The 17836-nt window shown below is 37.4% G+C and overlaps 1 protein-coding gene across 9 annotated transcripts in view; it reads left to right on the top strand.

Annotated features, from left to right (window-relative positions):
- GULP1 (GULP PTB domain containing engulfment adaptor 1) overlaps positions 1–17836 on the top strand; it is a 152939-nt gene that overhangs the window by 59429 nt on the left and 75674 nt on the right. For 6 of the 9 annotated variants that reach the window (XM_075093969.1, XM_075093962.1, XM_075093970.1 and 3 more), the window contains one exon: positions 13567–13654. The exons of 2 other annotated variants lie outside the window; for them this stretch is intronic. In XM_075093969.1, coding sequence (XP_074950070.1) covers positions 13627–13654 — 28 coding nt within the window. In that variant the 5' untranslated portion in view covers positions 13567–13626. Of the gene's footprint in view, positions 1–914; positions 1069–13566; positions 13655–17836 lie in introns of all 9 variants that reach the window. One more of the 9 variants, XM_075093966.1, reaches the window with a different exon arrangement.

The raw sequence follows: 17836 nt of genomic DNA, 5'->3' as shown, positions 1-17836 counted from the left end.
TAAATTAAAGAAGTATCTAAGCTTGCTGTAAAAACTTGTCAAGAATATATCTTCATTTTAATGTGCTGAATAACTGCTAAAAATGTTTTCAGTTTAGAGAAATCTTTAAACAGTGAAACTCAGAAGTCCTGGATTTTACTGCAGCTGTCAAATTTTTTTCAGTGGCATTGGGAGGCCGTGTATTGTCTGTCTTATTTATGCATCTACAAGACAGAATGATAATAATCTCATAGGAGTACTAATAAACTTTACGTAATGTCAATGGGTGCTTCTACATCCTTTGTTGAAAGATTTCATAAATGCTAAGTAGCATTATGGGAGAGGAAGCAGCTTCCCCAGGATTATCAAGCAACTACCTTCCTTTGGTATTTCTTTTTTTATGCCAAAGTAACGCTGAAGCTAGAATTGGTATAATCATTTGACTTTTTTTGTTCTCCTCCTCCTGGGGAATGGGACATGTTGGGTGGCTTATGAGACCCTTTGGAGAACTCTTCTTGGTTCATTTGCTTTAGTTTGAGGTTGCTTCCAAAACACATTTTTTTCCGACTTGCTGCTTATTAAGTCCTGCTCTTTGGTTATGTATACATATTGTAAAATAAACCTGCAAAATACATTTTGGTTTGCATTGGCTTGATTCCAACGATATTTGAAAAGTTTATACCTATTAACTGGTGTAGACTTCAGTTTGGGTGTTAGAGCCATCCAGGTTTCAGTAACAGCATGTTGAGGTTTTACTGCTTGAAAAGAATTCTTATTTTGGCAGCAATATATTCAGCAATATTCTTCTTTTGAAGGAGCTACAAAGTGTGCAGAGTATTTTAATTTGTCTCCTATACTAGTTATGCTCTCATCTTCTGATTTGAATGGAGTTATAAAACTTTGGTGGTATTAATAGTTCTTGTGCTTTCTTTAAGAAGTCAGAGTGTGGATATAATGAAGATAATTTCTGGAAGGCTAAACACACAAAGCTAAACGTTTTTTTGAAAAATACCACTGAGTTGTGACCAGCAAGGTATACTTTTGAAAATCCAGTTGGCAGAGACACACATTCTTGGATGAAATAGAAAGGTGAGACTGATTTTGTGCAGTCATTTGTGCAGTGGAATTCCAAAATTATATAAATACAGGTAGTTCAAGAAATGAATTAGAGCTTGCATGATCACAGCCATAATAAGTGGAAGAAAAGGAGCATAGAGGTTTGGCATAGTGATTGGGAACTTCTGTCCACAAATACACTGCAGTGCTTAATGCCTCCATCACTTCCAGCTTACAGCAATACTTCCTCTTCTGTTCCTGTCCAGTTTATCAAGGCATGTAAGTAATTTCACATGTGATTTTCTCTCCTAGCTGAAGTAATGCTTTGTGCTTTCAGTTTTCAAGGTAACTGCTAATTAGTCATCTTGATTTTAATCTGTCCCCCACCCCCAACTATAACAGAACTATTTTTTCTTGATATTTTTCTTTATATATGGAAATTCGTGGTTTACATCGGTATTGTTGAGATATACTGATTTATTTCTTTGAGAAGTACAATTTTTCTCAAGAGTGACCTAGATGCTGCTGTTCTGCAACAGCTACATAATTTTCTTTGTTGTTAAAGGCAGAGTCAAAGACATCAGTAAGAATTTGGTAACAGTCCTTTTGGCCTGCATGCCATCAGCGAGCCAGTTAGAGTGCACATCTATGCATGTACATATATTTTCACACAGTTTCCAAATAATGGACTTCGCTAGAGTCATCTTGTATAATTTTTCCATTAAAACAGAATGGATTTTGGAAAAGCATGGAAAACTGTAGCTACAGTTGTGTTGTATTTCTGAGGAGGATTTTTATAGCACTGGGCTGGAGTGAATATTCCATATTATAGAAATTCTTATATGTTGCTGCATTTCTTAATTATTACCTTTGTGCTCAATTTTCTTTTTTTTACAAAAGTTTAAAACTGCAGCAGAAGCAACACTCTAAGATTCTAATTTCACACAAGCTTGTACTTCTTCAGTAGTACTAGCTATTTCTTTTGAAATGAACTTCTGTGAAAGACATAAATACCAGTTATTTTGTTGCTACATGAATATATATAAATAGATAAAAATATGATTATAGATATGAGCTTTGGTTTTGATTGTATAGCAACGTTAAACTGTTACAGAAAAGGAGTATTCAAGAAATGTTTGTGAAGTCGTGTTTATATATGAATCCAAAACATAGAGTATTTTAATTTTCGTTAGCAATTACCAGTATTCTTTGTATGTGATTGTCCTGGAAATAATTTCTGTAATCTGAATAGTTATGCATGATTCATAAAATTGGCAACATAGGTGTATGTTGTTGGGGTAAGGAGGAGGAGAGGGTAGCATGTAGTTTGCTGTAACAGTTGGATATAGGGTGCAGTTTTATGTTGATGGCTCTGATTTCATTCCACCAGCTCATTCCTTGTTTTGTTTTTGAAAGCACCACTTTCTCGAGTGCTGTAGAGAGTAATTTTGTTTTATGGTTTTGCTGCAGTTTCTTCTCTTGAAATAGTGTCTGGTGATAACTATCTAGGAGAAGAATCTCTGTGGCTACTGTTGTGGTTTAACCCCAGCTGGCAACTGAGCACCAGGCGGCTGCTCGCTCACTTCCCCCTGGTGGGATGGGGGAGAGAATCAGAAGGATGAAGGTGAGAAAACTCATGGGTTGAGATAAAGACAGTTTAATAGGTAAAGCAAAAGCCACGCACACAAGCAAAGCAAAACAAGGAATTCATTCACTCCTTCCCATGGGCAGGCAGGTGTTCAGCCATGGCTGGGAAAGCAGGGCTCAATCACACATAAAGGTTACCTGGGAAGACAAACACCTTTGCTCTGAACATCCCCCACTTCCTCCTTCCTTCCCCAGCTTTATATGCTGAGCATGACGTCATATGGTGTGGAATATCCCTTGGGTCAGTTGGGGTCAGCTGTACCGGCCGTGTCCCCTCCCAACTCCTTGTGCACCCCCAGCCCACTCACTGGTGGGGTGAGGGGCAGAAAAGGCCTTGACTCTGTGTAAGCCCTGCTCATCAGTAACTAAAACATGCCTGTGCTCAAACTGTGCTCAGCACAAATCCAAAACAAAGGCCCATGCTAGCTGCTATGAAGAAAATGAACTCTATCCCAACCAAAACCAGTACACAGCTACATGTTGCAAGGATCTCATGAAAGTGTATATTGCATGCTGGTGGAGTTTTGCTCTTCATACAGGAGGACAGCTGTTGGCCCCTGAGAGCTGGGCTTTCCAAGGCAGTCAGCACCAGATATTCTGGTACTTAGTGCTGACTGGTAGGGATAGATGTTAAATATGAGTGAATATAGGACAAGCATAGTCAAATTATGGTCTTCACCTGCATAAATATATTTGAAAATCCTGTTTAAAAGGGGTCATATTTGATACACTGTAAATCCATATGCTGAGTTCTTTCCTTTGGTGTAGTGAACCTTAAATTTTTGAAAGGACTGAGGTGCTGTGAAACTCCTGTGGTTTTGCTTCAGTGACGAATCTAGTCACTGTACCCAAAGCCATGGACCAGAGTTGGTAGCTCACATCTCTATAGAAAGAAGGAGAAACACCTGACATAGGCATTTGAGCCATTCAATAGGAAACTTTCAAGCAAGGGCCCATTTCTAGTTTTTAAACACTGTTCTTCTGAAGTCTGGGGTTTTTTCTTTTTGCTCCCCCCCTTTTTTTTTTTTCAAGAGGAAAGCCTAAAAATTACTGTCTTTAAAAAAATGGCAGATGTTGGTACCTGCTTTTCACATCTCTCTCCTTTTACATCCAGTAGCTCAGTTATGGGATCAGTCACTGAATCTGCTGTTAGCAGTTGTCTGAATTTTCTTCATATACGTGGGAGGATGACCTGTATTTCTTTCTTTCCTCTGGTTCTGTGGGTTCAGCACAGAATGGTGCCTACCTGGGGAGTGAATTGCCATGCATAGTGGTTTCAAAATCGTTGTCAAAGTGTCATATGCTTATAAAGGACAGGAGAAGATGCGCTTTCATCCCCAAATATTGGAGATGCCTCACTGAGGGTTTTTGTCTGGACAGTTGAATGAACTGTGAACATGATGTTAGACCTGCAGCATGGAAGTTAATTGAGCAGGTCTTCCCAGTCCCAAGTAGCCAGTACCATTCGGTGTGTGATGCGACGAATGTTTGAGTCTCAACTTGTTGATCTATCATGCTTTTAAAAGCTTACACATTCTCCTTAGTCCCAACTGTGTTAAAAGATACAGGGCACTCCTATCCAGGAAAATTGAAGAGATTTGTCTTGCTAGCTTGGAAATTTTATTATTTAGTAGTCTATATCTCAGTGTACTGTTTCCACTAAATTACTCTGGGATGGATCACTTACCAAAACCTCAGAGTAAGATTCATGATAACCGTAATAGTGTGCAAAACCTGAATGTTTTTCCTTAATGCACATTATAATGAACTACTTGAACACATACCTGATCTACAAGACAGATGAAGAGACTAATTTGTCGTAAGTATTATTTTGTCCATTTCGCATCTGTGGTTTTAACTTCATATCATACCTGTGTCAAAATGTTGGGATTATTCGGAATGTGTTCAGAAAGGCTAAAGAAGATAAGCTGAAGGAATGTAATATAATAAAACCGAAAAACCAGTATAATCTAGTTTTCAAGACACTGAGATTGACTTAGTAGAAGTGACAAAATGGATATTGCCAACTTTTCTCAATTTTGAAAACCGTCACAGTCGCTTAATAAAGTCCATCTCATCTGTAAAAATACAACTTAATGCTGTCCTTGAGGCTAACCAATTAAAGCAAATATTCTGAATGTATTAACACTAATGATAAATCTATTGACTTTAATGGTAAGGGCTTGTGTTCAGTATCGTGGATTTTAAGTCTTTGAAGTGACTGACACTTCCTAAACTTTTGTTAAATGAATGACACTTTTGGATGTCATTGTTTGAGAAGTATGTAAAATGTTAATAAATTGGTTATGAGAAAATTAGTTGTTAGAAATTTGTATGGCGCTGATTTTTTTTCCTCCAACATGTGACCTTTAGCACTGGGAGGGAAGTGATGGTAGGAATTGGATTGTAAAAGGTAAGAAAGCAAGTGTGTATACACTCCGCATAGCACCCTGCATGCCTAGATTTATACAGGGTTCTGGTTCTGCTCTGAGGGAGAGTTGTGGAACAAGGGTCTGTAAAATAATTAAGACATAAAGTATGGACTTGAAGTACTGCAGATTAATAAGTTTAAATAATGATACCGACTTCTTCCCCTTCTGCCTCTACCCCTACCCCATGATTATAACTCTTTAGCACGTACTTCTCATTTCCATAAGAGGACAATCTGTTAATTTTGTACTGATGTTGTACGTTAAAAGGAAAAAAAACCTAATCCCTCAAAAAACCCAAAAAACTTTTATAATGAACCCCCCACCCCCCAAACTATGACTTCAAAGAGTTACCATTAGTATTGTTATAGTTCAGTGCTTTGGGAAAGGGTGATTATTTCTTTCATTTTGTATGTATAATAAATTGGAGCAAACCTATTGAGCTCCTGGAGAGAGGACTGTGGCAGAGAGAACATCTAGCGTGTACTGTGAAGTCTGTACAGGAGCAAAGATAATACAGGGGTGTGTGTGGGGAAACACAGATATGTTCCTCCTCAGTCTTCTCTTCCCTGGTACCTACCTAGAAATTTTCTGGCTGCCTCTGTCTGAACAGACATCTGGGTTTTTCACTTCCTCTTAATTATCTTTTGAACATCCGTAATCAGGTTTTGAACTTCAATTAAGTTTTAATGCACATTGAGGGAAGCACGTAGAGTGGTCTTATGGGACCTGTTGTGCATGTGTGTACAATATATGTCTAATGTACTTTTCAAGTTTGGCCAAATATACTTCAGTAGACTAGTAAAATGGTACCTTTTGTTAAGCTGTTGTACCTTTTTAAAGGATCTGCTAAATATGATGAGCTTTTCATTGTAAGTGAAACTAAACTAAGGTATTTCTAAAATTGTTGTGCTTTATATGGAGATTACCTTCAGAGAATACCTAATGAGTCTTCCCTTCTCTGCCTTTTCTGTCAGCAGCACTTTTTACAATGTGATTGTGAAAATGCAATGAATAGAATAAATATAACCTTAAAAATTTCAGAAGGTTAACAAGAATTTGCTATTGATTGGAAACATGAAGATTTCAACTACTTCCCCCCCAAGAAAATAAAATGGAGGGTTTGAATTGCCAGTAATTAAACAAATAGCTTCTCTAGGTTATCTATTGAACAACCAGCTCTTCCAGAGGAGAAAGGATGATACCGACATATAAGTAACCATATTCAGTGTCAGGACATATATATTAATTCGATCAAGGACTGTGTCTGAAGTTCTGGAGAATTAGTTGTGCTGCGAGTTAAAAAGCTCGAAAGTCCAGTATCCTTTCCACCAAAACTGTTCTATTTTTAAAAGCTGTTCTATGTTTGCCTGTTCATAGAAGGTCCCATCGTTGAATCCCACTCTGTTGCTGTTAAAAACAAAGCACTAACAAAGCTCCCCAGGCTCTCCATCATCCATCTGAAAGTGTGGGACAGGCAAAAATCTTGTTCAGATTACATAGAGATGATCGAATGGCTAATGGGATGTCAAGTACAGACCCTCTCGTCTGCAGGAGACCAAGATGTTTGCCATCTGTCTGCCTTTTGGGTGCAGATGGAAGTGGCCGAGTTCTCTGAGAGAACACACGTATAAAGCCTTCCAATACTTAAAATCTGACATTTGTAAGTCCTTGTACATTTGTAAGTTTTTCTCAGCCGAGAAAAAAACCAGGCAGACATGACTGAAGTCTTTCATGCTTCTCTAGAGACTGGTGCTTCTGGATTTGAGGAAAAAGGAAGCTCCTCTTCAGATTTCTTAAGATTTCTTAAGTAATCTTAAGATTACTCTATCATAGTGAACAAAATAAGAGCATGGATTTTTCTTGCAAAATAAGAGAAGTTCAGGAAGAAGGGATTATTCTTGTTTTTAAAGTTACTCCTTTTGTTTCTACAATATAAACTTGAGTTGGTTCCATGAGTAAGCATAATACAATATAATTGTTTACAGATAAATATGCTGAAAAATGCAATATTTTAAAAATTAAGTAACTTTTCTAATGTTTTAAAAGCCAGATCTAGAGAACTGCTATTGTGAAACAAGTTAATTTTTTATTTCTCTGTTTTTTCTTAAGATTGTGCCATTAGCAACTTGTCTGAGGATTTATTGGTGCTTTCAGCAGTGTTAAACACATTTTGTTCAGCGTTCTACTTGAATAGTGATTTTTTTTTCTTGTTATATTTCTTGATGTTGTTATTTGTTGTTGATGTAAAACAAAAGTTAGTGGTAACCTTGACTAAGGAGTTGTTTTTGCTGTCAAATGTCTCGGTGATATCCCCTTGTCACCTGTTACTCATATGAATTCTTTTTTCCTGTTGAAAGCAGCAGGCTATTTTTAAGAAAAAGCTGCTTACCCAAAGTTTTTTGAAACTGGTATGAAATGTATGAGTTTTCTACAGATTTTAAGGTTCCTGGCCTCTGTTTGATGTTGATATTTATAGCAAAACACTACTGTTTCTTGTCCTCAGAGTTTCTGTGAATACTCCTCTAGCTTTGGCAGATCTACTGTATGAGAAGTGCTTTACCTGTGGTCTGAAGGATTTCTTGCTGTGGGGGGAAAAACACTTCTCACAGTGGTACTAGGCTTATACCTGGTTGAGGGAGAAAAAAAAATAGTCCACGTGTGATTCTTCCTGTACCTTCCAGCTGGTTTCAGGAGCTTGGGGAGAACAGGGACTGTGATCCCTGTCAGACTGGAGGAATGATTTTAGCTCTCAGATAGGGTGTTCCTGCCTACCTCTTTCACAGAAAGAGAGTGAGCATATGGGAAGGTGAGCTATATATTAGGGCTGTGCTTTTCAGCTGTTTTAGTATTTGCCAGACCACTTCTGTTCCCCTGTGCTTGGTGAGCCCTGATGACACCTCTGGCAATTTCACTGGCTCTAGGGCCAGCACGGCAGGTGAACAGTCCACCAGAATTGTTGTTTGCGCTCTGCCCCTGTGAGAATATCATCATCTCAACAGCAAGGTATACTTTGGTAGTGGGGAAATGAGACCATTAGGAGACAAATTCTAGACCAGTTTGCCCCCCCCCCTTGTGAAAAATAACAAGAATTAACATTGGACTTCTGCACATTTGCCTCCAAGCCAGAAAGTGTGCCTAGAGCTTGATTCTGGCTAATGAATAGTTTTGAAAATTCTGATATGAATAAAACTTCTGAAGTAAAACTTTCCACTAACTTAATGGTCTCCTTTATGCTCCATTTGTGCTTCTGTGCAATTACAAAGCTCAAGCACAGGCTAAGGACTTCAGTTCACAGAAAATTGTTCAGTTTTGGTGGGGCCCAAAGAGCTGTGCTGCTTCAAAGGAAGAGAGATTATTCCTGCAAGTTCTTATAGTGCTAAACTTAAATGCTGTTGTTGCTTATAGTCCTATAGACTAGTCTATTATCACCTATAAAGGGGACAAAAAATTTCATAACCATGAATGGAACTGCGTGCTTCCTGAATATTATGAAAGGCTGCACGTGACTGCAGGTTCAGGGTCTGTGCTCAGTTTTGTTCATTGATGTGTCAACACTTCTGGCTTTACTCTTTCAGAAGAAAAAGGGTTGTAGCAAGTATTTCAGTTACTTGTCATATAAAAGGAAGGGGAATACATCATGATATGATGATGTTTATTTGGTTTTGTGTTATCACTTCATGTAGCCTTTTACTATTATAATTTTTTCCTTCATTATGTCACATGTCAAACCAGGACAATATTTTCATGGTGTTTCACTTTAACTCGGAAAGAGAATTCTAAAGCTGTTACCATATTCCAAAGTTTCTCATCTTACCTTCAGAAGTAACTTTATAAGCCTATGTTTCATAGCAAGTCAATGAATCACACATTCCTGTGTGTTGCAGCCCTTTTGAAAACAGGGTTTAAGACATTTTGAGCTTCATTCTTTAAGAAATGTTACTCAATATGCTTGAAAGGCTGAGGTCTGAGAGGGGAAAGAGTCTCAGTCTTCAGGTCTTCTGAAACTAAATTTGGCTTTTTATGGAAACTGTGTTTGAGAGGGAAGGGAGGATTGACTTTTTTTTTTAGGGAGTTGATGGGTGGAAGTGGGGGGTTTTAAGGAGGTTTTAATGGAGAATTATTTGTGGAATGAAAAAGTTACACAAAAAAAAACAGGTTCAGCCCAGGTGATTGTTATAGCCTGTGCCATTTGAAGGGACTGGCTGAGAAGGGAATGCCAGATAAATCCTGAGGAATGTCTGATTTTTAAGAGGAAATAAGAAACAAATGAGACCAGTTACACTGGTGGCTTGTTTAATGCCCTTCCGAAGTACGCCCTCTCTTGGCTTGTCTGACACAGATCTAAATTTAGAAATCGTATCAAAACACGACATTTCTGAAGGAGCCCGCAGGCATTTAAAGATGTCTGTTTGGAAGCTTCAGTGGTGTTTCAGCAGTCAGGGAGGACTGCGGTTGCTCGTGCTGGAAGCTGGAAGACTGCCACTCAGCTTCCTTTGTTCGGCTTGCTTTGCTGCATAAAGCAAGAAGACAGCAACCAACATTATTGCTAGTGTTAAAAAGTAATTATGGAGGTGACAATTTCAGCTTTAAATCATACCACCCTTGGATTCGCCAGCCCAAATACCTGCAGATACCGCAGTCACCAAACCCACTAGTTTGCTTGCACCCCCTGCCATTTTGCAGTTTCCTCCTCACTGTGAGAAACACCTTGCCATGAAAAATGAGAGGTTAATGATGGTGAAGATAAAGGAGATGAAGGTGTTTGGTTTTCCCTGTTACTGTTTGAAGTTTTATATGGTAGCTTAAATATTCATCTTCCCATGCCACCTGCCTGCGCTGCTATTCAGACTGACAGTGTCATGTCCGTTCTCCTTCCCTGCCCCCGCCAGGATGTTTGGCTGTTATTTATATTATTATTGTTAGTTTAATAAAATTATTTTCTAAACATTTTCTCTCTTTCTGCCCCAAAAGAAATAACCTGATATAACCCAAAATTTCCCTAGTTGATACCTGTCAGAACTTTTCATGTTTTGACCATTAATCATTTCGTTAAATCACATGCAGGTTTGTGTTTCCTGTTAGGGTTTGGTTTCTGGACAAAGCTGAAGGAAACTCCTAGGAGTAAGGTGGAGAAACATTCTTTACATAGGTGTGTCTTCCGAAGTGATGAGTAATGGAATGGTTTGGTCCACACTCCTGTTCCCTAATGCCTCTAATTGTTACAACCGCCTTACCCTTTCTAAAGAAGTGGCTTCATAGGAAGGACTCCCCCCATCTCCACAGGGCTCACTATACTGTAATGGGATTTTATGGCTTACCTTCTTTTTGACTTCATTACCGGCTTTTAACAGCCTGTTTTGCAACTTAGTTTTTTCCATTGTCAGAAACAAAATCACATTCTACCAGAAGACCTGTCTAGCATCTATGATCAGAGAACAGCTTGCTTGGTTCTAATAGTTTTGTTTGTCTGTTTGAATATTGTGAGCAAAGATATCACAGATACATCTAGCCATAACTTTGCTCTTCTCCTGATCAAAACTTACCAGTGCTGCTTATGACAGTCTGATACCACCCTCTTGCCCCAAACCCACTGAGGAATTTGAAATTAGCCTTGAGGTGTTTGTTTCGGTTTTCTTTTAATGAGAAAATTTTATGGGGCATTTAAAACCATCTGCTTTTTCTGCATCTGAGAGGTTGATGAAGTTGTTCATTTTAGAGTTTCAGAGAATTTTAAAAGCAGTTGCATGTAGCTAATTGTGTTTCTTTCAATGTTTAGTAACATCCTCTGTGGTAAGTGACAGTATACTAAAGTGTTTTAATACTAGTTGTTGCCTAAGCCATTTCTGTATTTCCCTCTATTGAAGTTCTGTTGGAACTGAAATTATGAACACACTTTTGGCAAAATCTGTCCATTTCTTGTTAACTAGTCAATATGTTTTGGCTTTTTTTCATATAGGTTACTTTAACAGTAATATATCCGTGTTCATGAGGAAAAAACCTATTATGTTTCCCAATATTTGGAAGAAAATAAAACAACAATTAAGAACTGCATTGCATCTTAGCATATTTGCCGAGCAAATATATGCAAGCTTTTAATAGTTAACACTTACATCAGGTGTAAGAGTTAAAATACTTAATTACACTCTTTTAAACAAAATACTTGAATGATGATCTCTAGAAATGTGGCCAGCCAACAGCCTCATGACGTGCGTGCACAGTCTCTATTTAGGAGATCCTCTACTCAGTAAGCCATCTCAAATATGTTACTTAGTAATCTCCTGGATGAGGACAGGAATCAAAAAAATAGGGTTCCAAATAAGGAGATGCTATGATCCCATCGTGGAGGAGAACAAGTGATTGGTCTAGAGCTGTGCAAGAACTGCCAGATGTATGTAAGAGGGAAAGCATACTCTTTTTACTTAAAACTGCTTTCTTCAGTAACGGTTTGTGAACAAGGTGAACATCCTGAACAAAGTGCTACCATCGCTTATATATTGTAAGCGTAAATAATAGGCTGCCTGTGTTCCCTGTGAAAGTAAACATCTAAGCTAAACACATTTGTCAGTTGCTTGAAAAGCTGCAATTCTGACGTTCTTCATTGCTTGTTACTTCATTTAAACTGAGTTGATTGTAATTTACACGGTTGCAAGACTTATTCTGTGCCTTCTCTGTGAAGAGAACTACTTGTACGTTGGCAGCCTTTGGTGAAACTCCCTCACCGGTGAGCTATTATTTACTGGAATTACCCCTGCAATGCCACTGCCTGTTCCACTGATGCTGCTGAAATAATTCGTAGGACTTCAGAGCCCTTACAGGTGTTTGCCGGTGTCACTGGCCTCTGTGAAGCTGCAGGTGCCTGTGTAGGACTGCTAACAGCAAAGGCATCCAGCTGAATGGCCCTGGGGGTGTGTAAGGCTGCTGCAGCTTTCCTGTTAAGAACCACTGTGCAGTGTACCAAATGCGTTGTTTCTTTACTTTGTACCAAAATACCTAGATGGAAAGTATATCCTGCTACCTTTGCTTATTTCATTGCATCATCCCTTCTTAAATACTCAGTAAAATCTGTAAAACAAAAGTGATCTGGGACAAGTACTTTAAAGAGCAGATATTGGCTGATTGCACATTTAGGGCACTATACTGTAGCTTAGGTTAGAGAGGGATTATTTCTTTCTTTCTCACAGAATTGTATGGAAAAGAAGTCCTGCCGCATCAGTGATTACCTGAAAATAAAATACACAGTGGGTTTTTTTTTTTTAGCTGTAATTGCCCACATGTTCTAATGTGAAAAATATCAACTGTCTACATGGAAATGGGAATATAATTGCTTTAATTGGTATTGAACTTAATTATTTGAAAAAGAGGGGCAAGCACCACAAAAAATTTCATGAGCTGCACTAAAGTATCTTAAATGAATTTGTCAGTCATCTTTATGCTAACATTTGAAATACTGGCTTAACTTTTGCTTTTATTCAAAGCAAAGGTAATGTTCTAACTGATTTAAAAGATAATTTGATATCAACTACTTAGATTTTCTCCTTAAATTTTTCTTTTTCAAAATTCTTCTTCCCCCCCACCCTTTTTTTTTCTTTCCCTTTGACTGAACTGCTACGAGAGCAGAGAAGGAGGAAGGGCACTGGTGCAGCTTTGGGCTGGAAGATCTGAACAGAATAGGAAGAAGTAGAGGGAATATTTTTATATATGTTTGAAAAAGAAAAAATCTCTATATTACAAAATGGAAAGGTACTGAACAGCATTGGATGTGTTGGATTTCATTTTTTGGCTGCAAAATGTTGGTAAAGAATGAAATTGTAAAATAATATTGTGAATCATAAATTGTGATAGGAATTTAAGAGTGTGTCAATGTTTTTAAGTAAAAAAAGTGCAGACATTACTGTGCAGTCTGATGTAATCAGAACAAGGAGGTAGCTACACTTACAGCAGTTTTTACAGTATTGAATCCCTGGGTGAAGAAGAGTCTTTATACAGTGATTCCGCCCCCCCCAACGTCAAGCCCAAGTGAAGACGAAAGCAGAGCGTGAAATAATCTGACAGCCTAAATGACACAAAACAGGGCAGTGCAAATGTGAACTGAATGTTTTTAATGGAGTCTTGTAGTTAGTATTCATTTTAAAGCTTTCTTTCCAACCTATTTGTGTGTAGTATTTGTCTCCGTGTATACATATAATACCATCTGCTCTGTCTCTGAACTCTCAGTGAGAAGGCCTTCACAGAAACCTTTAAAATGTCTTCTGTATTAAGTACTACTCGGCATTCAAACATAACTCTTCTCACTTTTGTGATTTCTTCCTCAGCAAAGCACATCTCCCTTTTATTTCTCTGAATCATTTCAGAATTCTTAAAATTATTTACATTGTCTTTGATATGAAGGTAATGAGCTAACTTCAAACATAATAAAGGACTTTTCTGTTTTCTTATGTGTGTTGTTCTGCAGGTTAAAGTGGGGGAAAAAAACCAAAACCAGAAAAATAATTGACTGGATAGATTTTTCAACATGAATCGTGCTTTTAGCAGAAAGAAAGGTAAGTAATTTAGCTTATGATCCATGGGAGACATAAATATCCTCTATAAATTCTTTAGACTATCAAGTATTATACAAGGAAGTATTTATGAATAATTGCACCTAATTAACAAGGTAGAAAAGGGCAGCCTTCTATAAGAAGTACAGAGCAAAGCATTTTTGATTGTTACAGAGCTTTCTGCATTGTAAGGCTTATGTCGAATTTAATATTTTCTTTATTGAGGGGTGTCTGTGTGTGTTTTTATATATATATAAAAATATATAAAAATACACACTTTTTTCTTTTTCCTGCATACACCAAAGGATGTGCTTGGAGGGTTTTAGAATTTCTAAAGAGTTAGTGACTTCCATATTTATCATATATATTCATTGGGTTCTTATTCTTCATGAAGCTATTTTAGAAAACCATATATAATATACTTGAAATATCTCACGCAGCAGAATATCTCTTAGCTTTTAGAAGCTATTCTGAATTTGTAGCAATCTGAAACTGTATGCTTTCCAAAAGAATATCAAAGCACTGAATTTTTAGAGTTATGAATGTTGGTCTTCTGGCTTGGTTATTCTTTTTACGTGGTCTGTTTTGGATTAAACATAACTTTTTAGGTAGCGCATTAGGGATGCAGCTTTTTTTTACTGGCGGCTTTGTTGCTGTTTTCCCCCTTTGTTTATAATGTAGAAAATATTCAGTTGGTCTAATTTCTTTATTTTTCCTGTCTTCTTCTAAAGATCCTTGTGTGATACACACTGAGCTAGAGCCCCTGCTTTAACTCAGTTGGCATAAGTGTAAATGTTTTGTTTATGTAACAAGAATTCCTGCTTTGGTGTCAATATCAAAGCTGGAAAGGAATCTGCCGTATTTTTATAGTAACATGAAATGATAGCATCACTGCATCCATCCACGTCTAGTACATGTATTTGTTAAAGCTAGATCAATCAAGATAACATTAAGTAGTCCAGAATATCAGCCAATGTAGCTTGATCGCAAAAGGGAGATACGCTTATTCACAAAGGCTACAAAACCTGCTGAAAGATGATTTGATATCCCAATAGCACGATGGATGCTGAGGAAATCAGATAAAATCCATAGCCTATGCTCTTCCTAAGCACTGATGCATTTTCTTGTGTACATATTTCTAACACCTCCATCAAGAGATCTGTACCTACTAGCTGCTTTGTAGTGTTGCCTAGCTTCTTCCAAATAATTTGACAAACCGTTTAAATATTCTTTAATTGTAGCCTGATTTGTGACAGCTGGAAAAGAAGCCTGGATTTTGTAGATTTTTGTTTTGTCTAGGTGACCATATAATTTTCCTTTTCATTAATGACTTCTGGTAATATTTGAAACTTGGCCTGCCATGTTTCAGAAACAGATGAGTTGTGTTTTATGTGATATTTCCTTGGCTTTTTGACTTGCACCCAGAGTGCAAAAATGCTGTTTCACTAATTCTTATTGCCCTTGCCAGTGTCTGCATCTTGCCTTTATGGTCAAATTGTGAAGTTCTAGCCTCAGGTATCTGGGATCATTTGAGGGGTCTGGATTAATTCCTTTGTTTCCTCTACTTCTTTGTAAGGAAATTCTTACTACCTCACCAGAATTCTTGGAATTTCATTATATTCAAGGGCATTGACTTTGTTGTTCAGCTGATTTTATGTGCTATTCTCTTTACCCCATCAAGAAAAAAGTATCATAAAAGAAGCTGTCAGACACAATGAAATACAATTATTGTGGATTCTTAAAAATTATTCAGAATTTGAACAACCAGAAGAATCAAATACTGTCATCCATTTATTTCACTCACAGTAATGCACGCAACATTACATTTCCATTCTCATACCCTAGGAAAAACATAAATTTCAGTTAAGCAATTGTCAAGAATAAGTGAAAATTACATATTTTCCGTGGTGGTTGAAGTACAGAAAAGCTTGGCTGTAGTGATGGTCGTGTCTATTACCTGCTCTTAAATGCAGTTTCAATTGCTGAACTTCCTTTATTTCCTGATTTTACTCCCAGAACTCAGAGATACAGTTTCCATGCCTGTGTTTGCTGGGGTTGTTTGTGGGTGTCTTCTATTCACAAGAGCGTGGATAATTTGAGGAGCTAATTACATGAGCGCCGTGACTTTCCTAGCAGTTCTCTCTAAATCCAAATTAGTCTCCTGGTGTCTGTGCTGGTAGGGTTTGTGCTAATTACAAGTTTGCATCAGTCTGTTACCTTGGAGCTATGTAAACAACAGTCTCAAGTATATAGGATTGTGAGGGGAATTTAAACAGATGTAAGTGGTACTTTCACAATAGCCAAAGGTTATCTGAACTGTGCAGACTCACAGAACAAGTGTCCTCTAATACTCATTGTCACCATTAGTCTATACGAACCTTTCAATACGAAGCACATACAGAATGTAGTAGCTAGTGGTGTAGCTCCTTATCTTCTAGTCACCAGTTTGCCTGGTTCAAGAATGACTTGGACTGTGCTGTGCTTGCTGAAAAGCTCAGTTCTTGCTCCATCACCTGATTCAAACAGCAGAACTTTCTTTCTAAGTGCAAGTACTCGGTGTAAGTTTATTTTTGAGGGCTATTATTTGAGCATGAACCAGCCACTTCCACTGACAAGGTATGCTGAGTGCTCTGACCTTAAAAACAGCTGGAATAGTCATTGCCTGTCTGACTCCCAGAGGTTTTGCACAAACCAGAACTTCTAACCTGGACATTTGTGTTTGCTTTTTAGTTGTATTTATTTTTAGTTGGCTGATAGTAATTTTATTGGATGGATGGCTTAATTGATGTGCTTAAATCTCCAACTGAGGATGAATGAAATTAAGCTGTTCATCTTTCATCCTAATAATGGCAATGAAAAATATAAGAAAATGTGGAGCTTAAGCACGATCCAGGTTGCCTCAGGAAGTATTTACACAAGCAATCCTAAATAAATTGAATCTTTTTGTAGTCCAAATTGTAATACCTATTCTCATCAGTTAGCCATGAGCTTGTGTAACAGGGAAACAAACTTTATGAAGTAATACTGAGGGGGGGGAAGATAATTTTGGTTTATGCTGATATCAGTGAAAAAACGTAGTACCTGTTCAAAATAAAATAGCCTTTCTGTTGACTTCAGTAGAATTTAGTTGCCTACCAATTACATATATTCTGGAGAAAATATTCTGTTGTAGAAATATTAGATGACTGTACAAACTACAAAATATATAGTCTGTTTTTCCATTCCTTAATCTATAAGTGCAGTATACTCCATTGAAGTAGTTTTTATAGATTTTAATTTTTAAGGGTCTCTTTCCTTCTCCCACAAAAACAAATCCAAGAACAAGGTTCGATATGTTCTTGCTGCTTTGTTACTATGACAAAGCTTATGAAAACATTTATGTATCTAGCACAGTATCAGGAACCTGCTTTTGTATGTGATCCAGGTTTGGGTCATGGTTTCTGAAGAGTCCTCTTGATTTTTCCTCTAAATTTTCCTTTAAAGTCACGTGTGGTAGCATGCTCACTTTGAACTGTAGTGCGATAAGTCTGTAGTGCGGATCGAAGTCTGTTCATCTTGAAATATGTTTGCATCTTGATAATTTCAGTCTCTTTTAAGTAGTTTAGGGATATTAATGTAATTCTCTGAGATCTTTGTAAATGCTATATTTTCATGTAAATCTTTCTCGTTATTAGTGTATTGCTATCTAAACTGAATTACCTATTTGCCCTAATTTATATGCAATTGTGTGTACAGGTAATGTGTATACATAAAACATAAAGCATTAACTATGGGGGTTTTGTTTTGGTTTAGTCATTTTTTTAGGGAGTGGAGGTGCATCTTCCAGATGAGTTTGGCACATTTTACTGATTCTGTGGTCTTCCATTCAAAGCCATTAGTACAAGAACTGGTGCATATAAGTACACAAAACTTAACTAGTATTAGTTGGCTTTTGTGAAAGAAAACTACTGTTCCTCCTAGACAGAGGCATTTCTAAATATGGAATGACTGTAATCAAGCCTTCTGGGAGTAAGAGTGAAACCTTTTGAGTGTCTCAAAATAGTGCTAAAAATTTAGGTACGTATGTCTACTTTGGGCTAATGTCAGTACTGAATTACAATGTGTGAAATCAGTGAACTTCACTTAAGTTGTGGAGGGTGTAACTCATGGTTGAATTTAGTTCATTCTTTATTACACCCCAATGGT

Source organism: Phalacrocorax aristotelis, chromosome 5 (assembly GCF_949628215.1).
Source record: "Phalacrocorax aristotelis chromosome 5, bGulAri2.1, whole genome shotgun sequence".
Taxonomy (NCBI): Eukaryota; Metazoa; Chordata; class Aves; order Suliformes; family Phalacrocoracidae; genus Phalacrocorax; species Phalacrocorax aristotelis.
The sequence above is the reverse complement of the archived record's forward strand: the minus strand, read 5'-3'. Positions and strand labels throughout refer to the sequence as shown.